Genomic DNA, 26031 nt, shown 5'->3' on the forward strand with positions numbered 1-26031 from the left:
TCTGTGTGTGTGTGCTTATGTGTACAGTGTGTGTGTGTACTTGTGTATCTTTACCTGCCTACATGTTACATTGTTCTGTTTTTGTGTTTTTTATTACCATGACACCTTGAAACGCCATTGAAATCAGAAAAATTACAAAAAACAAACAAAGATTTGGGTGTGAAGGAAGTATACTAGCCAAACAGGGAATACACGAAAGAACTCCCATTTTGGTGAAATTTTGGTTTGAAGTTGGTTTATTTACATGCATTTTTGTGGGGAGGAAAGTAACATGATGTGCTCATTTAGTGACCATGTATTGCTGTGGTGAGACACGGTGTCTGTTTTTTGTCTTTAGCTCATAATGGAGAATGTGTACTGTTTGTTATTTTGAAAGACACATTGCACCCAAGACTTACACATGTGCCCTTTCTGTGTATAGAAATGTTGCAGTCTTTTGAAGTATTGTAGTGTTCATTTGTTGTTCTGTCACATTTGTAAGTAGGACTTTCATTGCAGAAAAGAATCTGTTCCCTGATTTGCAAATCTTTGTCCCACACCACCACTTTGTTATGCCACAACTTTTACACATACATGCTCATATATGTATATATATATATATATGCACACACACACACTCACTTTCACACATGCACTCGCACTCACACACACACATGCACAACACACGCACGCATGCACGCTCGCACACACATACATACACACACTCACACACGCGGACACACACACACAAAAGCATGCACTCACACATCTCTCTCTCGCTTTCTCACACATGCACACTCTTTCTCCTGCCACACATATGTAAAAAACCAAAAACAAAAAGTAACCCAGGAGTACAGAGAGAAGTGTATGATACCAGGTGCAGAACGTCCCATGGGCAAAGGAAACGATGCAAGAAAAGTGAAGAAAAACGAGTTGAGGCAGGCTCAGAAGCTCATCAAGAAACAGCAAAGAGGTAAAAAAAAAACAACAACATATGATAATAATAATGATGTTAGTAGTGATAAAAGGAAGAAAGATTTAAGACAGCTTCAGACTGTCTGCTGACCCAAGTCTTTTGTTTCTGTTCATGTCGTAGGCTTCTGGCTTTAGTAGCAGTGGTTAAATTTTTTTAATGTTTTTTTTTTGTTTTTTGGATATTTATTTCATATTTATTATTTTTTGTTTGTTTAAGCAATTTTATTTGAGTGTGTAGTGTTTGAGGGATGGATGGAAGGTGAAATGGTAAATAAAAAGAAAAGAAAGGATAACCAGTGATTGTGCATTGCCGTCACTGTTCTTTACAATGTATTGGAAGAGGGCTTGTGCAGTGTGAGCACCCGTTTTCGCTGTGAGCACTGTTGAGCATGAACTGTGTTGTGTTTGTTGCGGTGAAGTGAGCATGGATTGGTAATGTTGTATCAGCTCTGTCACTGTATGTTGTGTAGCGGTGATTTACTTTGTGTGTGTGTGTGTGTGTGTGTGAGCTGTTTGTGACTTCATTTTAACTGGCATCAGAATGTTGAATGTTGTAATTTTATGTGTAAAAGCTTACGGTTGAATGTGGAAGTGTATGGTATTGACCTGAGAGCTGTGTTGAGGCAACTGTGGCATGGTGTTCTGACCACACGGACCATGGTTTCTTACCAGCTTTATTTGTGATGTGTATTGGGCATGAACAGACCGTGTTGTGTTAACATGTCATTGTGTGTTGGGTAGGAGCTGGCTTTTTGTGTCCACTGTGTGGCTGTCTTGTGTTTTGACTGGCTATGTGCGTGCATGCGTGTGTGTGTGTGTGTGTGTGTGAGCACTTTCACTGTTTGTTGAATAAAGACTGGCTTTTTGTTCCGCTTCTCTTACTGTGAACTGAGCATGACTGGCTGTGTTGTATCGTGGTCATTTAGTGTTGAATATGGACTGATTTTCATTGGTGGCTGTGTATTGAGAGTGTACTGGTTGTTGTGACTCTGTGGCTTTGTATTGGTATAAAGTGACTGCGGTGTTTTTTAAATAATTGGTCATTGAATGTTAAGTATGGGCTGGCTTTCGTTTTGTTTTGTTTTTTTTTTAGTTGTGTATTTGATTTTGGACTGGCGATGTAGTGTGTTGTGTGTTGAGTGTGGACTGGCTTTATTGTGTTATGTTTGTTATTTTGGGGTAACTTCGGACTGGCTTCAGTCAGCTTTGTCATTTTGGGTTGAGTGTGGATTGGCTTTATTGTGTCATGTGTATTATTTTGGGGTAATTTTGGACTGGGTTCATTGTGTGTTTGTTGTTTTAGGGTAACTGTGGACTGGCTTCAGTGTGTCAGCTTTGTCGTTTTGGGTTGAGTGTGGATTGGCTTTATTGCGTCAAGATTTGTTGATGTCGCATGCCTATGTGCTCATGGTGGTTTGTTTCAAAAATGCTTAGGCTCCAGCACACATGTATGCAGTTGCCTGCTCAGACTTACAGTTTAATACATATATATATATAAAACCTGCATGACACAAAACAGCAGTACATTGATGGTTAGGATTAGGAACAAGAACCATTGTGTGGTGGAAAGTAAAATAAAAGCTCTCACTGTATGTGAGTGAGCACTTCCCATATACAGACATTGCAGGTCATCATGAATGGAGTGGATCTGTTTGCTTCATGTATCAATCTCAGCTCCTAAAATAGGTTTCATGGTTACCCTACCTAGAACCGTTTGCTGTCAGTACTTTCAGCCTTTACCGCCAGCATTTTACCTAGGATTGCTTTGAGCTTTATGCATAGCGTACAAGACAAAATAAGCTGATGGATGCTATTGCATTGTTACAGAACCGTTTTGGTCCAGACATGCCTGGTTCAGCAGACGTTTTGAAACTGATAGTAATGCCAGACAAACCTACAGCCTTCTTGTCCTCTTGTCCAGCAAAGACAACCATTAAGAAAACCACAGGAGGTGGTCCATAGATTACTGGGGAACCGTTAGTGCAAATGACAGTTTGCTTGATGTGACTCTAATCGGCTAGGGAAAAGAAAGCCACTCAGGTTGTGACAGTTACGCCAGCAGGGTTAAGCAGACTGAGTAGTAATTGCTACTGTTCAGTGGTGGGTAAAGTTTGTGTTTGACAGATGAGTTAGTTCCTCCCCAGGAAACTGAGCAAATATTTTGCAGTTGATTGTTTGGGAAATTTGTGATATGCAAATATACAAATTATATAATCATGGGTACCCTTTTGGGGTTGTTTTTTGTTGTTGTTTTTTCAAACCCCTAAATAGTGATGTGATCAAAAAGTCTTAGCTTCTGATGTTTTGTCCATATTTGTTGTGTGTTGTGTATTTTTGTTCCTGTTTTCCTGACTAGTTAGTTCATTATTTTGTTCACTCCTTGCCTGCAGTCTACACTGTCCATTCCATTCCTTTTTTTCTGTTTTCCTGTGGTGTGGCTTCCCCCTGTTATCATCCTCTGCTAACAGCAGACTCTGTGCCGGAGAGTAAAGACAAGAAAAAGAAGAAGGAAAAGAAACTGGCAGGCAGGTGCTTTTGTTCTCAGAAGAGTTTGTTTGCTGTTTTTGGCTCATGTGTGTGTTCCCACACAAGGTGAGTCTGTGTGATAACAATGTTTCGATTGTCAGTGTGTGTTTGTGTGTCTGTGGTAAACTTTAGCAAATTCATTTTCTCTGTCAGTCCTAAACTTGGATGAAACATTAAGGAAAAAATCTTTCCACTCATGCCAATGGAAAAAGAAATGAATTGCAGGCAGGAAAAAATACAACCAAAAAAAAAAATTGGGTGGCGCTGTAGTATAGCAACGCGCTCTCCCTGGGGAGAGCAGCCTGAATTTCACCCAGAGAAATCTATTGTGATAAAAGAAATACAAATACAAATGATAGGCTGTAAGTGTTTTGGACAAAACCGTACTTCTGAAACATGATTAGTGGTTATATTTTGTTTTGCTTCTGGATTAGCAAGATTTTATAGGGTCATTTCTGGTCATTTGCTGGAACGTTTGGTTTTAAAGACGGCATGACATTTTATTTGTTGTCGGCAGTTCCAAGAAAAAGAAAATCTGAACAAAACACTATGAATGACACTTTCTATACCATTGACCTGTTTCTTGCATGCAAATGTTTTGAAAAGGGTACTGAATTAACTAGAACAGACATCCTGACATTGTTAGTTGAATGCAGCCATCTTGCCTGAAAAGTTTTGTTACTGTCGGAATCATGCAGTCAGTGGATAATTTGTGATAACATATTATTGAAAAGATGCTGCTAAGTTTTATTCAGGAAAAAAATATCTGTGCATTGGTCTCATTACTTACTGCACAATGTCCTCAAAAAAACATCAAAAATCAACAAATCTGAAGGACTGGCCACTGTCAGGTAAGTCCCGAGTTGAACTGTGCATGTACATACGAATGTTTTCAAGTATAAAGACAGAGGTCAAATTGTTGCTATTTTTTTTAGAGAAACAGTCCAGAATTTTAGGCCCTGAAAGTGTGTTGGGCGATTATTATGATTTATCAAAGCTGAAAAGTCATGATGAAGAATGGGAAGGTTTGAAACTTTAATAGATCTGTCTTATGATCATAAAGCAATGAAAACACCAGTTGATGTGGACTGCTTAAGATAGAGATGCTTTGTTTCCAGCAGACAACTTTTGGTTCCACAAACACGCATATGTATTGGTGAGCAAAAATATGATTTGAATCATTATATATGGGTGATCGCTCATCCCCATCTGCCCCCCAAGCTCCCTACACCGTTGGCGCTTTCGGTTTTGTTGTTGTGCAAGCAGGAATGCCACATGAGGCGTGAAGGCTGTGCCACCTATGTGTTTCTTGTTTCTGAACTTCCACAGTCCTGTATTGTGGTAAGTAAAAAGACAGTTGGACACAAATGAAATGAACATGGTGTTGAGAAAACGTGGGATTCAGACGAGTTTTGAACTCGGAGTTTGCTGTTACGGTTATTATCAGAAGTCAGTGCTGAATGATGCTCTGCTGTTTTGAGTTATATGGGAATTCGTCAGCAGTGAGTTAAACTGTTTGCTGTTAATACTTTAACACTTGATTGGTAACATTTTACTGCTTGTTGTTTTTACTGTTTTGGGCCGGATATACCTTTATCTAATTTTTTTTTTTCAAATTCCCACTTATGTGTCATGAAAATGTCGCGAGTATCAGTTTCTTGTGGTTTGTTGATTTTTGTTGTATGTTTGTTAGTCCTTTTGTTCATGTAATTATTTGTAATTCCCCCCCCCCACCCCCCAAAATCACCAGCCTCACAAAAATTCAGATAGTGCTAAATGTACATGATCATATGTTATATTGAAGGAAAGTGAATGTATAAGATAATTGTCACTTGTTCAAAGTTGACAGGATGAGATGATTCACAGTCATGGGTAGACAGCAGAGAAAAAATGCACCAAATATTGTTTTGAAAAAAGTAAAAGCCAGAAAATTCAGATCACTGTATTTTATGAGTGGAAATGGTACTGAAATATTTTAAAATGTAATCGACATAAGAAACCAAATAGATTTATGTTGTTTTCCTCCACTATCATGTTCTGTAATCTAACCCCCACCCCCATCCCCCTCAAACCACCCATGAACACGATTGTACAGTATTACAAAATATTCACATACATTATCCAGTATTTTGGCTTGAAGCCCTAAATCACTGTAAATGAAACCCACAAATGAAGCTTCAAACAAAAATAGTTTTTTTTCGAGGCCCACTTCCAAACAACAACTTGTAGATGTATTTGGTAGGGTGCAATCCTAATCAGGATAATCGGAATCATTTCATGTGATCAACGACATTATTTTCATTTTCTGTTATGCTTTCATTGTCACTAGCTGTCATGCAGCAAATAAAAATTCTTGCCACTCCTGCACTATCGATCCTGGCATCCATGTTCACAAACTGAACAACTTTTTGCTTTATAGAACACACACACACACAGAAAAGAGAGAAAACAAATCCTGCATCAAAATCAAGCTAGAATTTGCCGAGAAAAGGCTTGAAACACCCTGCAAGTCAGTCACCATTTGCAGATGAAGTACTGATAATCACATGACTGGTTTGACTTCACTAATGATTTTGTGATGACCCCTGATTTGTGGTTGAAACCGCCTTCGGGAGTGAACAGCTTCAAGACCCTGGAATCAAAATGCTGCGCTGTTGTGAATTTTGTTGCTGTTTTATCATTTATTTAGTTGTTTATGTTGTTTGTTTCCCTCCTTGCCTGCAGTGCAGACTGCCCATCCATGTGCATAGCTATGAAGAGGTCAGCCACAGCTGAACGGCAAACATGATTGGTTATGATGAGATCAACACAGTGACCACAGAGACCCTTTGCTTTTTCTTTTTTTCTGTTTTCCTGTTTTCCTGTGGTGTGGCTTCCCCCTGTTATCATCCACTGCTAACAGCAGACTCCGTGCCGGAGAGTAAAGACAAGAAGAAGAAGAAGGAAAAGAAACTGGCAGGCAGGTGCTTTTGTTCTCGGAAGAGTTTGTTGTTTTTATTTATTTATTTATTTATTTTCTTTCTTGGATACTGTAGTTCTGTATTGTGGTGGATTTGCCATCTGTTTTTTTGGGTTTTTTTTAAAATAGTGTTTGTCCACCACTGTGTTCAAAGCTTCTCACAACAAATGGCTGTTTGATTTTTGTCTTTAAAAAAAAAAAAAATTAGCATGTTCCTCAGCTCACGTTGTGTGTGAAAGTTTGATTAACATTGTCATTCTTTTGATTTAATGTCCTTTGCATTGGAGTTATTTGCATAACACTTTTTGTGCATGTGTGAATGTAAATATGTAGTTTGAATTAATTAGTACATTAATGTAAAGGTTGGGTATGTGGTATACACTAGTGTAGATCATTTCCACAGACTAATCAAATGGAATTGAAGGCATTTTTAGAACCGATTCAGAGGCTGTCAGACATAAAGAGTGTCATGCGTTTCAGTGGGTGGGGGAGATTGAGAATACCATGTTTTTATGTGGGACACACAGTAATGTTTTTCACAATTTTGAAGAGAGAGTCTTTGAGGAGGTGCAGCATGTATGGGGATTTGAAAGAGAGTGTCTTTGAGGATGTGTAGCTGTGTATGGGGATATTTAAGGGAGAGTCTTTGTGGAGGTGCAGCATGTAATGGGATTTTAGAGAGAGTCTTTCAGAAGGTGTAACTGTGTTTGGGGATGTTTAAGAGATAGTCTTTGAGGAGGTGCAGTATGTATGTGGATTTTGAATAGTTTTTCAGGAGGTGCACCATGTATAGGGATTTTAAAGGGATAAGTCTTGGATGAGGTGCAGCAGGGTATGGGGATTTTAAAGACATAGTCATTTAGGAGATGCAGCTTGTGTAGGGATTTTAAAGAGATAGACATTTAGGAGGTGCAGCATGTATGGGGATTCAAAGTGATCGTCTTTGAGGAGGTGCAGCTGTGTATGGGGATTTATTGTGACCATTTAGATGAATGTCACTGGGATTGCAGGGTAGCAAACAATTAATTTTCAAGACTTGGAGATGTCTTATCGGCTTCAAATCCAAACACACTTTCGTTAGAAAAAATAGATAATAATGATAATATTACCAAACCACAGCATTGCATTCCTGACCGCTCATGTCTGTTGCCTGATGCACATTACAGACAGGCTGATGGAGCTACTGTGTATGATGATTATAGCATCTAAAATCAATCAGTATTTTTCTATGTGAGCCTGAAAGCAAGCAGTTTACAGCCCTTACTGTGCATACAAAACACAGCTGTGATGTCTAGGGTATGACAGACATGACCACACGCTCTCTACATGGCAGGGTGTCTGTGTGTGCAGAGGGTGTGGGGGAGTCTGAGGCAGACTACACCAAGGTGGTGTCTCTGGCACCGGCGGAGGTGGTGGTGGGGACAGGGGACATCCCTGTGACGCAGATCGCCTGTGGCGTGCACCACACAGTGGTCCTGCTGCACAACGGAGACGTCTACACCTTCGGCAACAACAGCTACGGCCAGCTGGGTCAGGGTGACATGGTGGCCAGGTGGGTTGTGTGTTGGTGTGGGTGTGTTGGTTCTGTGTTGTCAGTCTCTGTCAGTGTGTGTTGATGTGGGTGTAAGTTCTGTGTCATCAGTCTCTTGTGTATTACTTGGTGGCTAACTTTGTTGTGTGTTGATGTGGGCGTTAGTTGTGTGTCGTCAGTCTCTGGGGTTGTGTGTTGATGTGCGTGTCAGTTCTGTGGCACCAGTCTCTGTGTGTTACTTGGTAGCCAGGTGGGTTGTACAAGTGATCAGTCTGTATGCTACTTTGTGGCTAGGTTTGCTCTGTGTTGATGTCTTTTGTATATGTGTGATTAGCCTCTGTTCTTTGGTGGCAGATGTGTTATGTTTTCATGTTCATTTGCATATGTGCTCAGTCTCCATGCTGCAGGGTGGCAAGGTCTGCTATGTGTTGATGTGTTTTGAGAGCGTTTTACTTGTCTTTATCTGACATGGTGGCTAGGTCTGTTTTGTGTTGATGTGTTTTGAGAGTGTTTTACTTGTCTTAACTGACATGGTGGCTGGGTCTGTTTTGTGTTGATGTGTTTTGAGAGCGTTTTACTTGTCTTAACTGACATGGTGGCTAGGTCTGTTTTGTGTTGATGTGTTTTGAGAGCGTTTTACTTGTCTTATCTGACATGGTGGCTAGGTCTGTTTTGTGTTGATGTGTTTGGAGAGCGTTTTACTTGTCTTTATTTAACATGGTGGCTAGGTCTGTTTTGTGTTGTGTTTTGAGAGCGTTTTACTTGTCTTAACTGACATGGTGGCTAGGTCTGTTTTGTGTTGATGTGTTTTGAGAGCGTTTTACTTGTCTTAACTGACATGGTGGCTGGGTCTGTTTTGTGTTGATGTGTTTTGAGAGCGTTTTACTTGTCTTAACTGACATGGTGGCTAGGTCTGTTTTGTGTTGATGTGTTTTGAGAGCGTTTTACTTGTCTTTAACTGACATGGTGGCAAGGTCTGCTATGTGTTGATGTGTTTTGAGAGCGTTTTACTTGTCTTTAACTGACATGGTGGCAAGGTCTGCTATGTGTTGATGTGTTTTGAGAGCGTTTTACTTGTCTTTATCTGACATGGTGGCAAGGTCTGCTATGTGTTGATGTGTTTTGAGAGCGTTTTACTTGTCTTAACTGACATGGTGGCTAGGTCTGTTTTGTGTTGATGTGTTTTGAGAGCGTTTTACTTGTCTTAACTGACATGGTGGCTAGGTCTGTTTTGTGTTGATGTGTCTTTTGTGTTTGTGATCAGTCTGTGTTACTTGGTGGCTCAGTCTGTGATGTGTTTTGTCTTCTGAGTATGTGATGAGTCTCTTTGCTGCTTAGAAGCTTGATCTGTGATGTGTTGATGTACCTTTTGTGTATGTGGTCAGTCTTTGGTATGTAGTGGCTAGGTGTGTGATTTTCTGATGTGTCTTTTGGATATGTGATCAGTCTGTTTATTAGTATTACTTTGTGGCTAGGTCTTTGATGTGTTGATGTGTCTTTTGCATATGTGATCAGTTTCTGTGTTACACAGTGGCTAGGTCTGTTAGTGCTGATGTGTCTTTTGTGTATGCAATCAGTCTGTGTGTTACACAGTGTCTTGGTCTGTTGTTTTTTTTGTTGTTTTTTTGTTGTTGTTGTTGATTCGGTTTTTGGTTGTGTGTAGTCAATTTCTCAGTTACATGGTGCCTGTGTCTGTTACAAGTTGATGTGTCTTTTGTGCATGTTATGTTATTAGTCTCTGTCTCATGTTTGAAGATCCCTCTTCAGCCTGCCTATCAACTATCTTGTCTTGCACACACACACACACACACACACACACACACAATGTACATTTATATTTTTCATTACCATTCTGTTTTCTAAAACAAAACAAACAAAAAAACCCCCAAAACCTTACCATCATTTTCACCATATAATGCAGTTTTGTTTTGTTTTTATACTTACCTGAACAAGAAGATGATTTTCCTTTTATTTGGGGTGGAGGGGGGTGGAGGGGGGTATGTATACACATACACACGCATGAATGTGTGTAATAGGGGCCACACAAAACAATGAAGATCATGTTTCATTCAGGCCCTGCTTCCACAGAAATACTTCACATAATAGTCATCAGGCAGACAATAGCATCCTGTTAAATCCACATCCTGATGATTATGCATACCAGTGCACTCTGCATTTTCTGAATAGTTGTTTACACAAACACTCTTTCATAAGGGGCTGTGGTCTGTATTGTTGAAAAAAACATCTGTGTCTGTGTTGCACCAATGTACAAAGGGTTGAGTCTGTGTTTGAACAGGTGTGACTGTGAGGAAAGAAACAGTGAATGTCTGTGTGTTTTTCAGGGGCATGCCCACTAAGGTACCTCTGCCGATAGCCGCTGTGCAGATAGCGGCTGGCTCTCACCACACGGTGGTCCTTCTGTCCAGTGGACAGGTGTACACCTTTGGGGATTACCAGGTAACATGCTGTGCTGTATATATCTTTCTTTATCTGTCACATGTATTTTCAGTTCGTGTTTTAAGCTTTCTTTTTCTATCATATTTATTTTCACTTAGTGTTGTAATATTTTCCTGGTAGATTTTTTTTCATGGTAGTGTCCAGTCTTTGACCTTGCCACATACAGACAGTTTGGTATTTAGAGTATTAACACATTCTTTTAAATTGCATTTTACTTTACCATGACTGCCTGATCCATCATAAGGTACTTCAAAGATTTCTGAAAGATTGATTTGTACTGTGCAGATAATGTACATGGTTCTGAAAGACAGTTGTTGTCACAAGCATATAAAGCAGTTAACAATAGCAGTTTAATTTTGAAATATATCTGCCTTAGAGTTATGTGCTTTTAGGTTTTTGACTCACTCGGTTGTCTGTGTGTGTGTTTGTGGTAAACTTTAACATTGCCATTTTCTCTGGAAATACTTCTGCCAATACTAAAATTGGCTTAAACATAGTATGAAAAAAATCTTCACAGTCATATGAATAGCAGGTTGTAAGTCTTGCGAATTAATCTGTATTTCTGAATCATTAAGGGTTTATTTCGTTGAAATGTGTTCCAAAATCTGAAAATTCACAGAGTTTAGCCAACAAGAATGTTGGTTGTGTTCGAAGACGACATGACCTTGTGGTTCTTGTTCACAATTAAGAGGAAAGAAACACAAATTCTGGACAGAACACTTACAGTGATACTAACTACACCATTGACGTTTTTACTGCATAGAAATACTCTAAAGTGGACACTGAATAAACTGAAATGAACATAAAAGCAACATTGAATAGATCGTTTCTTTCAGCCTGTTGTAGACTGCTATGTGCAGATCTAGAGATAACCATGTGTTGCGAAGTGCTTGAAGGAGATGGCAATGTCTCCTTTACCTCCAAAATAAAAGAATAATCGAGATATATTAAAACACACAAAAAACACGAATTAAACGGTGTTGTTACGTCCACTACAATCACATCTATTGATTGCACAAAGAAGAAAACGTCAACATTGCTTTAAGTTTTAGATTCAGTCATTCAACGTCAGATGTGCCATAGCCTTGGGGATTTGTCTGCTTGCTTCGGAGCTGAATACGCATTGTTCAATCCGCCCCACATGCTTTTTTTTTTCTTTTTTTTTTCCTCCCAAGCTTACTTCATATATCATATCTAATACAGAGCACTTTTCAACAATTATTTCAATCTTTTTTTTTTCTCCTCATGATTCCTTTACTGGATAAAGTGCGAAGCGCAAGTAAGTCTTGAAGGCTTTGCCTCTTGAATTTTGTTACACTTTTATTATTATTAGTCATTACTTTCACTTGAACAGTTCACAGGGTTGCTTGACATCAAACATTGACAATAATGATAAAATAAAATGACATTCTTTGTTGTTCTTTAGCATTCCCATTGTCAGTTGTAGTTGTGTCATTGTGTACATGTGAGCAAGTGTGTGTGTGTGTGTGTGTGTGTGTGTGTAAATGCATAACAGAAGCCTGACTGAATAACACAAGAACTGAATGATGAGACTCTCATTTGGCTCTTCCCAGGTTGGAATGCTGTTGAGCAAATGACCCCGTATATGTAAAGTGCTTTGAGTTGGTCTATGACCAACAATGGGCGCTATATAAGTGTCCATGAAGTGTAGCGTTGGTTGATGACTGTGTTGATGTGTGATCAGAAACTTGCCCTGGGGCGTTCAGGACCGGAGGACACCTCAGTGAAGAGCAAGAAAGGGGCTTGGCACTGTGTGCCTGGACCAGTGCCTGGTGTAGGTAGGTACCGCTCTTTTCCACTGCCCTATCTGTGGGCTTATAGCTTCATCTTCAGTCTCTGAATCCTGACATGCTTAAGATTGTTTCCCTTCTCAGTTTATCATAACACCCCCAGTTTTGATGCTGTGTATGGTAGAAACCGCAAAGAAGGAAGGTGTGGGGTCGATGGGCGGGAGGAGGTGTGGGGGGGTAGCTTGAAACCAGTTATGTGCTATATGGTGGTTGTGATATAGGGGTGTATGGTTTTGTGTGTTGGAAACGTGGGAATTCAGATGACATATTTTGATAAAGCCACACACCCACAATCCCACCTCCCCACTCACCCCCCCATCTTCCCCCCCACCTCCACACGCATGCTCACTTTCTCTCTACCTCTCTCTCTTTCTCACAGTCTTTGTCTCTTGTGCACGCACGCACTTGCACATACATGTGCATGAATGCATGCATTTACAGATTTAAAGAGGAAAGAAGGCTTTAAGAATTTCTTCCAGATACCGTAATTATTTCAGTGCATTTGAAATAGTGCAGGCTTTAAATTTACTTTCATACCATATTGTCGTTGCTTTCCTTTCACCAGTTGTTAATTCCTTAATTACACATACTGTACTGTTACCCACTGGCGCAGGAGTCTTGTTTCCTGTCATGTGTAAACTACTACCCCACTTATGTGGAGAAACTGACAGTAGATGTGACAAGTGACCTCCCGTAGTATGTTATATTTCCTCCCTTCTGCATGCCTTCAGGTGCCCGTTTTGGTCGCCGTGCCACGTGGGTGGGGGCCAGTGCCGACCAGACCTTCATGAGGATTGACGAATCCCTGATCAACGCTTTGACTCTGCAGAAAGCCAACATCTTCGCCAGCCAGTCCTGCATTGGTGGGTGCTCACTGTGGGTGATTTGCTTCATGTTGGTGGCTGTTTTGGGTGTATACGTTATGTATGCATGTATGCTTAGATGCACTGTGATGGTGGACATTCACATGCTTGACAGTCATGCACACTTTTACACAATTACATGCTCAACAATCATACACATTCACTTGCCACCAATTTAGAGTTACACACATTATGCGCTTGCATACTTGACTGTCCACAACGCATATATTTTGACAGTCAGACACATTTACACTTTGGGGGGTACTGTCACAGAATTGGTTAAGTTTTGGACATCTGATCCAGCGTTCACCACTGATCAGAGTTTGAGGTCATGATTTGGCCTGATGTTGTGTCCTTTGGAAAGGCTCTTTATGCTGATTTTCCTCACTCTGTTCAGGTGTGAATGGGTACCTGACTTTGGTCAGGGAAGGTAAAAAGCATCGGAAGGAGAGGATTGGATCCTGCCTTCCGATGCGGAGCCCTGGACAATGAATATGAATTCACTGCCTCAGTGGCCATAAAAGAATATGGGATCTTTAACCTTTAAACTGAACTTGCACACACAAAGTATTCATATCTAGATTTCAGATACTGCTTTTAGTGGCGGTTTATTATTGCCGGCCTGCTTATTGCGCAAACACAAAATCTGAGTCTTGATAGGTATGTTTGCTTGATTGATTGTGATGAATGTCATCTGACAGTGTTTTTCATATGCCTGTAAAAGGTCTGATCCCCCGAGGAGAGAACAACGCAGGCATTGTCAAGTGCTTGATGATCAGCAAGGTCGACGGAAGCTGCAAAAGGTGAGATCAGTGTGATATTAAACAGCTTGTGTGTCGCTACTTATTCAAGAGACATGCAGGCAGTAGTGCAAGAAATTTAGCCCACAAGATGTTTAACATTCCAGCCAAACACATTACTTTTACTTTTACACCATTACTTGAAAAAGAAAAAAGGACAAGAAAGGAGCTCAGTTGATTTTAAGTTAATGTCAAGAAAGAAGTGAGTGAGTATGTGTGCATGCTTTGTGTTTGTGTTTGTGTGTGTGTGTGTGTGTGTGTGTGTAAATATAGTATGATTTTCTTGTCCATGTTATCAGTTTCAGTGGGGAGGATCAAGTGGACCTGAGTGGGCAGGTGGTGTGCCTGGATCCTGTCTACGACATTCTTTGGGGGTCAGTGTTCACTGTTACTGTTTGGTCAGGGCCGGAACATGTTGTGTTCTGTAGGGGTTAGTGTTCACTGTCACTCTATTGTTAGGGCTGCAACGTGTTATGTGCTGTGAGGGTCATTATTCACTGCCACTGTATCATCAGGGCTGGAACATGTTATGTTCTGTGGGGGTCAGTATTCCCTGTTACTGTATTGTCAGGGCTTGAAATGCTGTGTTCTGTGAGGGTCCTTATTCACTGTCACTGTATAATGGCTGGAACATGTTATGCTCTGTGTGGGTCAGTATTCACTGTTGCTCTGTCATCAGGGCTGGAACACATGTTCCGTGGGGGCCAGTACTCTCTGTTACTGAATTGTCAGAGCTGGAACATGTTTTGTTCCGTGGGGGCCAGTATTCACTGCTACTGTATCATCAGGGCAGGAACATATTATTTTCTGTGGGGGTCAGTATTCACTGTTACTGTATCATCAGGGCAGGAACATATTATTTTCTGTGGGGGTCAGTATTCACTGCCACTGTATCATCAGGGCTGGAACATATGTTCTGTAGGGGTCAGTATTCAATGCTACTGTATTGTCAGGGCTGGAACACATGTTCTGTGGGGGTCAGTATTCACTGCTACTGTATTGTCAGGGCTGGAACACATGTTCTGTGGGGGTCAGTATTCAGATCTACTGTATTGTCAGGGCTGGAACATGTTATGTTCTCTGGGGGTCAGTATTCACTGTTAATTTATTGTCAGGGCTGGAACATGTTATGTTCTGTGGGGGTCAGTATTCTCTGTTACTGTATTGTCAGGGCTGGAACACAATGTCTGTTGGGGTCAGTATTCAGATCTACTGTATTGTCAGGGCTGGAACACATGTTCTGCAGGGGTCAGTATTCACTGCTACTGTATTGTCAGGGCTGGAACATGTTATGTTCTGTGGGGGTCAGTATTCTCTGTTACTGTATTGTCAGGGCTGGAACACAATGTCCGTGGGGGTCAGTATTCAGATCTACTGTATTGTCAGGGCTGGAACATGTTATGTTCTCTGGGGGTCAGTATTCACTGTTAATGTATTGTCAGGGCTGGAACACATGTTCTGTGGGGGTCAGTATTCAGATCTACTGTATTGTCAGGGCTGGAACACAATGTCTGTTGGGGTCAGTATTCAGATCTACTGTATTGTCAGGGCTGGAACACATGTTCTGCAGGGGTCAGTATTCACTGCTACTGTATTGTCAGGGCTGGAACACATGTTCTGTGGGGGTCAGTATTCACTGCTACTGTATTGTCAGGGCTGGAACACATGTTCTGCTGGGGGTCAGTATTCACTGCTACTGTATTGTCAGGGCTGGGAAGATGATGTATTCTGTGTCATTTGTTTTTAAAAAAAGAAAGAATTAGGTGCATGTGTAACTTCTAATGAGAAAGAGTTTCAGATACTTCGAAGTATTTTTTATTTCTAAAAAGGATGAATTATTTGTGTAAACTTTTAATGGGAAATAGGTTCAAATAACAGGAAATATTTTATTTCCAAAAAGAATGAGTTCCTTGTGTAAATTTTGATAAATGAGAAATGGGTTCAAATAACAGGAACTGTTTAAATCGTTTTATGAGCCTAGAAGAGATTGTTGCATGTTGGCTGTTGCTTGTTTATTTTGTTACTGTGCATCTCAATACACTTATAACACCCATGTGCATATGCATAGATAAATGCTCATGCACACATGTGTACACACATGCATGCACACAACACATACATGCACCACAGACAGACATGCACACTGCACACATACATCTTACATACACATACACCATACACACACACACACACACACACACACACACACACACACACACCAGCTGCCAATTCTCCCCAATTACACCTTTGAGATGAAGATAGAGACTAGCTACCAGTTGTAGTTTCCACATTGGCATCGTATCACTGAGGTTGATCAGATAAGTGTTCTGAACAAACTAGTCAAGTTCTCGTTGTTTATCTTTAAAAGATAATCAGATTTTTATATTCCCCCTGTTGGTACAGGTACAGTCCTCAGTCACAAGAAATCCACAGCTACAACGTTCTAGTACCAGAAGCCCGAAGTCTTCCCAGTATTCAGCCCGGCTATCCCAACATCCTCAGCGCAGAGCTGGCTGTACCGGTGCACATGGGATACACCACCACCAGGTCTCACTGTGCGCTGCACATGCTGGGTCAGTACAGTTTTGCACCTCTGGCTTGGCTTGCACCGTCAGGCCCTACGAGTCCAAATAAGGCATAGAGAAAGAGATTAGCTGAGAGAGTGGGGATGTAACATGGGCAAGACACTCTCCTGTATAATCAAAAGCTAGACCAGATAGTCTGGACATCAGTTGCTTCCTCTGCTGAACTGAGGGTCATAGTTTGACATGGACACGACAGACTATCATACAATATTGAACATTAGACAGATACAATAGTAACCCTGGACTATTTGGTACGAGCATAATTCCGAACTGGGCAAAGAGAGTTGCGAGAAAAAAACTTGATAGAAGTGACCGACACTCTTGATAATCAGTAGGTGGCTGTGATGTGTGGATGTGTACCTGTTTAAGTCATTTGCCTTTCACTTTTCTTTCATTTTTACTGTATTTTAGAATGTTTATTGTTCGTTTTTTAAAAGTTTCATTTAGTTTCTTGTTATATCCATATTGTTGGTAGGCTCTCAATGCCTGACCACCAGGTGGAGAATGTGTGTGGTTCAGGTATCTGCTCCCCCTTTTCTTTCTTTTTTTCTAAGCCGCGTGTGTTTTTTTGTATTTGTATTTCTTTTTATCACAACAGATTTCTCGGTGTGAAATTCGGGCTGCTCTCCTCAGGGAGAGCACGTCGCTACACTACATCACCACCCATTTTTTTGTATTTTTTCTTGCGTGCAGTTTTATTTGTCTTTCGAAGTGGATACTTCTACAGAATTTTGCCAGGGACAACCCTTTTGTTGCCGTGGGTTCTTTTACGTGTGCTACGTGCATGCTGCACATGGGACCTCGGTTTATCGTCTCATCCGAATCAGACCACTACTCAAGGTCTAGTGGAGATGGAGAAAATATCGGCGGCTGAGCGGTGATTCGAACCAGCGCGCTCAGATTCTCTCCCTTCCTAGGCGGACGCGTTACTTCTAGGCCATCACTCCACAGTGTTCAGCTGGGTTACAAGCAACAAAGAAAAATAGATAAATAAATATTCTTAGCAGATGTTGTGTAGCAATTAGTGATGATCTTGAAACTGAAGGTGCCGTGGCATAGTCGGGAAGACGTTGGACTTCTGACCCTGTGTTCACCAGTGATCAGAGTTCACGGCCCATTTTGGCGTGGTGTTGTGTCTGTGGGAAAGGCACTTTACACTGATTTCCCTCACTGCACCCAGGTGTGACTGTGTACCTGACTTAGGTCAAGAAAGGTTAAAAGAGCAGAAGGAGAGGATTAAGCCCTGCCTGCCTGTGCCGAGCCCAAGACACAGTGGATATGAAATCACTGCACTGATGGCTGTAGAAAAAAAAGGCTGTGGGAACATAACACCTGTTTTAATTGTTTGTTTTCAGGGTGCCTGGACACGCTGACCATTGCCCAGCAGCTGAAGCTGGAGGTCCTGGAGGAGGCCAAGGAAAAGACTGCCCAGGCCAAGGTCTACACCAAGGAGGACTACTCTGTTGTCAACAGATTTGAGAGTGAGTGTTACTTTTCTATTCTTGGGTCTTGCCCGTTTTGTTGATTTTGCTTAGATTTTAGGAAAGTCTGTACTTGTGAGTTTTTTGGGTTTGTTTTAATTGTTGCAAATGCTTTGTGCGCATCTGTGTACAAGTGTGTGTGTGTGTGTTTGTGTTTGCTGAGGTCTGTTATTTTTATGTTCTGATGATTCAAAATCCACAGATGGTTTCATATAGAAAGTCCATAGTATGGTACAGTATGTTAGGGGGTGAGGAAGAGGAAAAGATGTCCTTTTATACAAATAAAGTATTGCAGTGTAGATTATGATTGATTAAAAACCTGAAACATTGGGAACAATACATCATCAATGTCATTCTGTTATCCAGCAGAGAAGATAATGCAATGGCACTGATGTGACTAATAACCAACAGAGAAGAAAATGTAATGGCATTGATTGACTAATAACCAACAGAGAAGAAAATGTAATGGCACTGATGTGACTAATAACCAACAGAGAAGAAAATGTAATGGCACTGATGTGACTAATAACCAAGCGAGAAGAAAATGTAATGGCACTGATTGACTAATAACCAACAGAGAAGAAAATGTAATGAAAATGTAATGGCATTGATTGACTAATAACCAACAGAGAAGAAAATGTAATGGCACTGATGTGACTAATAACCAACAGAGAAGAAAATGCAGTGGCATCGATTTGACTATTAACCTTAACCACTGTGAACAATGAAGTCACTTCTGTGTTTCAGTCATACATCTTTTCATGAAACATGATCCTTTTCCTTTCTGTTTACTCTCACCACTAGGCCATGGAGGTGGCTGGGGCTACTCTGGCCATTCTGTGGAGGCGATACGCTTCATGTGTGACACAGACATTCTGCTGGGGGGCTTTGGTCTGTTTGGTGGTCGAGGAGAGTACCTGGGTCGGATCAAGGTAACTAGGTGTATCGGTTGTTACAGATTTTGTTTGGTGGTTCTGTGTTTGCGTGTGTGTGTGTGTGTGTGTGTGTGTGCTGAGTCGTTGGAAGTCTTTATGTATTTGCTTACTTATATTGTTGTAGTTTTTTTTCCTGTAAACAAAGTGACAAAATAACTATATTTTGGATGTGTGTGGTGTGTATGTGTGTGTGTCTTTGTGTCTGTGTGTGGCTGTGTGTGTGTGTGTCAGACTTAACATTGGGATATCATCAGGAATAACCAAGCGTGTTGTCTGGAACTTGGAATAATGGCATGGATCACAATTTCAAGCAGTTTGTCAGTCATTGATCGAGTGCTTCTTGGTGAAGTAACATTGTTAATAGTTTTTGACAAAAAGGATACATTTATGACTGTTTCTTAATGAATAACATATTTTGACTAGTATTTAACAAAAATTATCAAGATATGTTGAAATGGTTTCTTATGGGTTTTGTGCCTGATGACTGTACTCTGAATATGTCATGAAAACAAACTGGCTTTAAGAAAAAGACTGTGTGTGTGTTGTCAGGTGTTTGAGCTTGGCGTGGATGGTGGGGACAATGAAACAGACGGAGAGATGCTGGCAGAAACAGATGAGGTGCCCTACGAGTGTGGAGCAAGGTGAGAAGGCTTTCACTGCTACCTGACGCTTGTATAGTCTGTCAGGAAAAGAGAATTAAAACACAGGCTGGCAAGTTTCCCCCTTTTTTTTTTCTTCGGGAGGTTTTAAGAAATGTTTTTCTTCTTCTGGCAGATGTGTCGGTATGCTGATCATCACTGATGCAATTTGTATTGTAAAAAAAAAAGATGCAGCTGCTAAAAAAGAAGGAAAACAGATTGAGAAGAAAGAGTTGTTTATGTTGATGATAATGATTATTATGATGATTTACAGTTGTATTGCACCCTTTCTGATAGCTCAGGGTTTTGATTTTAAAGAAATATTTACTACTTACATGACCCACTCATGACAACTATCTCCTTGAGAAGTTTGACCCATTCAGCCTAGGGGAGTTCCCAGCTGTGGCAAGATTCCATGCTTTATTGATGTGAAAAAAAATGCAGAAGATAGAAAGACTGTTTTTCCTCCAGATTATTTCAGCACATCCAGGAATACTGCAGAAGGTATTTCCCTTTTCTGACAGTTTATGCATATGTAGGAACCTGAAAACCGTCATAATGAGACAAATTTTGACACCAGAGCATCACTCAGGCGCTGGGCTGAATGAGTTAAAGCTGCGGAAGGAGAGGACAGGGCTTTGCCTTCCTATGTTAAGCCCTAGACTGACACGGTAAATTTGAAAACACCACTCTTCATCCACAGCGAGAAGCTCCTGCGCATGCCAACTCACCCAATGCACGAAAAACTGAAGCACCCAACAAAGAACAGACTGAAGCGGACCAGCTTCAACCACCTCTCCAAGACCCTGCACCGCCAACATGAAGACCTGCTGCCCTCGTCCCCTGCCGAGATGGAAACACTCCCCGACTTCGAGGAACCGGCCGACCAACTGGAAGGAGTCTCAATCATCACAAAAGTCCCTGGCATCGACCAAAAGGACTGCCAAGCCCCTCCCCTGCTGAAAGCTCTGACATTGGAGATGATTGAGACTCAGTACAACCCCAGCGAATGGACGCACGTCTTCACAGATGGATCCTCGGAGGGAGCGGTGAAGAATGGAGGAGCAGGCATCTTCATCAGGCACACAGATGGAAGACTGACCCCTGGAGCCTTCCCCACAGGAAGAATCTCCTCGAACTACAGAGCGGAGACAGCAGCACTACTCCATGCTGCACAAGGCCTCAGGACGTCAGTCAACCCACCACCAAAGATAGCCTTCTTCACTGACTGCAGATCTCTCCTGCAGGGACTCCAGTCAACCAGAAACGAACAGCAGCTGACAAACATCAAAGCAGCCCTTCATGACCTTTCAAAACGGTCGACTGTCACTGTTCAGTGGGTTCCTTCTCACTGTGGGGTCATGGGGAACGAAAAGGCCGATGCTCTCTCCAAGGCAGGCAGCAAAATGAAGCAGTTCAGCCACCCCGTGACCTACAGAGAGGCCAGGACCATCATCCACAACCGTTACCAGAACCAGTGGATGAGAAGGCTGGGTGCAAACAGTGGTGTCGATCCAATCCACCAGCTCCAGAGACACCAGCAGACTGTCCTCTTCAGACTGAGAACCGGCCACTGCCGACTACTGAGTCACCTTCACCGTATGAAGATCGCCCACACTGATGAGTGTCCATGTGGCACTGGACCCCAGACCCCTGAACACATCCTCCAACACTGCCCAACCCATGAAGCTCTACGGCGTCAAACCTGGCCAGGGGGCACGGAGCTACAGGCGCAGCTTTGGGGAGACCGCCACGACCTGGAGAAGACCGTGGGCTACATCGTGGCGACGGGGGTGACCGTCTGACGCAGCCAAAACATCGAACGCAGAAGAAGAAGAAGAAGAAAACACCACTCTGATGGCTGTGACAATATTAATTCAGTTGAATTCGAAAACCGCTTTATTAATCCACACAGAAATTAACTTGTGCGAACACTGGCTCGTTGTAAACGACATGATATGAACATAAAGAGATTAAAAACTTGTCAAATAAGCACTCACAGTAACTGGCGATAGACCTAAACAAACCAGACACACAAACACATGCATGTATGTGTGCACGCACGTAAAGATAAATAAGTATTGCACAACAATGGATACAAATAAAAAGCATCCAGTAAATAATTTGTATTTTGTACAGACGCGCACGCACGCACACACACACACACATGACACATGCAACAGAGAGAGAGAGAGAGCAAATAAATGGTATAAATAATTGAAACGCACACACCCACAGTGTTATTGGATCTTTAGCCATAACCTTTTTCTTTTTCGTATCCCAGGGAGAAGTTCTGCATGCTGTTTGAGGAGCCGGTGCCCCTGATGGCCAACTGCTGGTACGTGGCGTGGGCACGCATCTCTGGGCCCTCCAGTGACTGTGGATCCAGCGGTCAGCCCAGCGTCTGCACTGAAGACCAGTGAGTGACCGCCGTTGTTCACAGTGGTGATGTTGGCTTGAATCAACTGAAAATCACCACATATATGGGCATTTTTGAGTACTGCAGTTTACATCAGAGATGTTGGTGTCTTGTATCAGCTATGGTCTCTTGTTCAGTCAGCTGGGAGTGAAAGCTGAGACAGTGGCAGGTTACAGCCTGTGTTGCCATTGTACACAGAAATCACGTTCAGTCAACCAGATGTATGGCCAGATTTAATGGCACAGGTTGTTGCACAAGTGTTACTAACTTAAGAGCTAGGAATTCCGCCCATGGAATAACCCATGTTATGAATAACCATGATACGTTACGATTGATGATGAGTAGCAGTGGAATAACCATATGTTTCTGTGGTGATGGGTAGCTGTGGAATAACTATGTTATGCTAATACAGTTAATGGGTAGTTTGGAAGAACCATGTTACGTCTGTAAAAATTAATGACTGTTCTTGGAATAATCACGTTATATTAATAAAATTAATGATAAACATATGGCTTTGGAATAGATATTATTAGTTATGATTTAGTCAGTGAGAAGCTGTGGGGTAACCTTGTTAAATTGTAGTCAGTGAGTATTGTTAGACACATGAAGTGGGTTGTTTTTTTTAAGACAAATGAACTAGATATTTGAGGAGAAATGAACAAGTACTTAGGTGAGTATTTTAAGATATATTAACCTGGTGAACTGGATATTTTAAGACAAATGAACTGAGTATTTTAAGAGAAATGAAGTAGGTATTTTAAGATAAACAAACTGTGTAAATTGGGTATTTTAAGACAAATAAACAGAGTATTTCAAGCCAGATGAACTGGGTGAACTTGGTATTTTGAGTCAAATGAACTGAGTATTTTAAGACAGATGAACTGCGTGAAGTGGGTATTTCAAGACAAAGAACTGAGTATTTAAAGACAGATGAACTGGTTGAACTTGGTATTTTGAGTCAAATGAAGTGGGTATTTTAAGACAAATGAACTGGGTACGAGTAGAAGAATAAAAGGTGTATTTAGAAGTGCTGTTGGCAGGGTGATGTTCAAGTTCAAGAGTTCCAAGAAGTCCAACAACGGCACTGATGTCAACGCTGGCCAGATCCCTCAGCTACTCTACAGGTATGGTCGTTATGATTTCACTGATTCAGAAGTAAACTGTGCAGGTTCATTTTTCTGTGCTTTAAAAATTGAATATGCATGTTCATGATTTTATGATGATCTACAAGATACCCGGTATTAAAACACACACACACACAAACGTGTATGCCTGAAGTCATTATTTAAAGGCAGAAAGAATGCATTCATAAACTTTTAGCACTTTGATATTTTTGACGGCTTCTTAGTGTATGATCAGCCAATAAAACTGGAACTGAAAATACAGGTAAAGATAGGTAGCTGAATAATTTTGAATGAAACAGCAGACAGTTGTGTGTGCCATTTTTTCACTTTCACCTGATATCCTTGTATCCAGTTTCTGTTAATTCTGATTTGAAATGCTTTGGGGAAAAAGTCAGTCTCCTTTGGGATAATAAAAAGAAAGGTTATTATTGCATTGGACTGTATTAGGTTCCGTGCTTTGTTGGTTATGTTTAATTTTCTTGAATTGTGTGGTTTTCATTATTAGTTATTTTTGCTTTCTTTTGCCGTAAAAACTGTTAAAACCCCTTCTTGAAATGTGTGGCTTTATTCTTTTTTTTATTTCTTTTGATGAAAACTGTTAGGGATTTTGGACTGTATGTGTATGCTTGCTTTAGTTTGTTTTGCCTTTTTGTTTTTGCAGGATGGAAACTGTGAGGGAGAGTATTTTAAAGCAAATGAACTGGGTATTTTTGGTATTTTAAGATAAACTCAGTGGGTATTTTAAGACAAGCAGAGTGGGTATTTTAAGACAAATGAACTGGGTATCTTCTGGTGCAAACTGTCAGGGATTTTGGATATTATGTGTGTGCTTGCTGTAGTTTGTTTGTTTTTGGTGGACAGAAGCTGTGAGGGATGGGTTTGTTTTGTGTGCAGACTGCCCTCCAGAGACAGCCCCAGTGTGGTGCGTCGTGCAGAGCACGTGGACCCGGCCCATATCCTCAGCCAGGACTTCTCGCATACTGTGTCTGAGGTTAGCCAGCTCAGTTCACTGATAATTGTTTCTAAAACATGTACTGTAAATTACCTTGTAAACGACGATAGCTACCTCACTCACTGTTAAGAGTTTCTAAAACATGTACTGTCAACTACCTTGTAAACAACGCCCAATGTCTTTTAATCACCCTATCCCCGTTGTGGGTTAAAAACTTATTCAGTGAGACGTTAAACTGAGCGTGCTCATGGCCCACATAAAAGAACCCACTGCAACGAAAGGGTTGTCCCTGGCAAAATTCTGTAGAAAAATCCACTTTGATAGGGAAATGAATACACTTGCAGGCAGGGAAAAAAAAAGTTGGACTGGTGGAGGGGGGGTGCGGGGGATGGGGATGGGATGGGTGGTTGGCACTGCACTGTGGCAACGTGCTCTCCTTGGGGAAAGGAGTCTTGAGTTTTGCACAGAGAAATCCCATGCCAAAGAGTAGTACAATACAATACAATACTATACAGTACAGTACAATACAGAGCAGTGTAGTGCAGTGCAGTATGCTCGTGGTCAGTGGACAAGCATCACATCATTTTTTTTAGTTTTTTAAATATATTTTTTACTGACATGCAGCTTGAATTTTGCACAGAGAAATCTGTTATGGGGAACAGTAATACACAACACTGCACTGTAGTACCATACAGAACACTGTAATAACAGCTGACCATGCTGTTTCCCCCAGCACTGCTTTGAAGCGGTGCTGCAGCTGTTGGACTGGAGCTGGACGGCCTCGCACTCTGCCATGGAGATAGACGGACTGAAGGGCGACGGCTACCAGGCAGCACTGGCAGACATGAGTCGTCTGGTCTACATCGCTCGCACCTGTCTGCGTCTGCTGAGGATCTACGTCAACGAGGTCTATCCCGACGGAGGTGAAGCTGGGTTTTTTGGGGTGTGGGGGGTGGGCAGGAGAGTGTGGGAAAAGAGATAAGGGGTAAAGTGTTAATAATTGGATGGTTTGGCTTTTTTTGTCATTGTTGTTGTAAGCAGACAAGCCTGGTGATGAACCGGCTGCTTGGTGATTGTGCTTTTGTATGTGGAGGTGTGCATGGGTTGGACTTTGGGGGGAAGAGGAGGGGGTTGATTTCTCATTTGTGAAAGTTTGAATGATGCATATATATATTTACTTACAAATGAATGTTATTTGTAAATCTAGGTTTTACAACACATAATGAATGATGCATATATATATTTACTTACAAATGAATGTGATTTTGTAAATATAGGTTTGTGACTGTCACCAAATATATAGTCACTTAATATACATGCAGAGATGTCAACTGTTACAATTTCGCAGTATTTTATTATGCTTGATCGCAGATTGTTCTGACATTACTCAAATGTCAAAACTGTATCGATGAGTTCATTTTCGACTGCATAGCATGATCACATGCTTTTCTGTCATAACATTACCCAGATGCTCGTGACCTATTGATCATGAGGTTAGGGTAGTCACTACTAACCTAAGTCTCACGTGATGATGCTGAGCTAATCGCGTGCATGTTTACATTGAAATAGCATTGAGTGGACCAATCAGCTTATTTGTGGCAGTTAAATTGTGTTGCAGGCAGGCCCAAGTGTTTGTATACTTTGTAGATAAAATGTACATTTGCTGATGTGGCACAGAGTACGATTGTTCCTACCAAATTCAAAATTTTCCTACCAAATTTCCTGATTGTTCCTGCAAACACTTGACAGGGGTTGGCATCTCTGTACATGTGTATGTGTGCACATGGTTGAAAGTCTCACTGAATGACACAGGAAATAAATGATAAATGCCTAAAGTCAGCTGTCAGTCGGCGCTACCCGGTAGGCCACCTATTGTGCAAATGACTAAATGTTTGTAAAGCATTTAGAGTTTGATCTTTGATTGAAGATAGGCCCTATATAAGTATCAATAATGATAATAGTAATAGTGTCAGTAATACCAAACTTGTTTGACTGG

The 26031-nt window shown here is 41.2% G+C and overlaps 1 protein-coding gene across 26 annotated transcripts in view; it reads left to right on the top strand.

Annotated features, from left to right (window-relative positions):
- The window catches only part of LOC143284031 (E3 ubiquitin-protein ligase MYCBP2-like), a 151835-nt gene that overhangs the window by 20158 nt on the left and 105646 nt on the right, over positions 1-26031 (top strand). For 14 of the 26 annotated variants that reach the window (XM_076590599.1, XM_076590608.1, XM_076590604.1 and 11 more), the window contains exons 19-35: positions 857-952; positions 3423-3479; positions 6383-6439; positions 7790-7991; positions 10313-10427; positions 12133-12226; positions 12970-13101; positions 13826-13904; positions 14201-14275; positions 16305-16474; positions 17842-17967; positions 18772-18899; positions 19452-19543; positions 21825-21959; positions 23000-23083; positions 23978-24074; positions 24769-24958. In XM_076590599.1, the coding sequence (XP_076446714.1) occupies positions 857-952; positions 3423-3479; positions 6383-6439; positions 7790-7991; positions 10313-10427; positions 12133-12226; positions 12970-13101; positions 13826-13904; positions 14201-14275; positions 16305-16474; positions 17842-17967; positions 18772-18899; positions 19452-19543; positions 21825-21959; positions 23000-23083; positions 23978-24074; positions 24769-24958 (1929 nt within the window). The remainder of the gene's footprint in view (positions 1-856; positions 953-3422; positions 3480-6382; positions 6440-7789; positions 7992-10312; positions 10428-12132; positions 12227-12969; positions 13102-13825; positions 13905-14200; positions 14276-16304; positions 16475-17841; positions 17968-18771; positions 18900-19451; positions 19544-21824; positions 21960-22999; positions 23084-23977; positions 24075-24768; positions 24959-26031) is intronic. The other 12 variants (XM_076590616.1, XM_076590619.1, XM_076590621.1 and 9 more) reach the window with 6 other exon arrangements.

The sequence above is a fragment of the Babylonia areolata genome, chromosome 7 (assembly GCF_041734735.1).
Source record: "Babylonia areolata isolate BAREFJ2019XMU chromosome 7, ASM4173473v1, whole genome shotgun sequence".
NCBI lineage: Eukaryota > Metazoa > Mollusca > Gastropoda > Neogastropoda > Buccinidae > Babylonia > Babylonia areolata.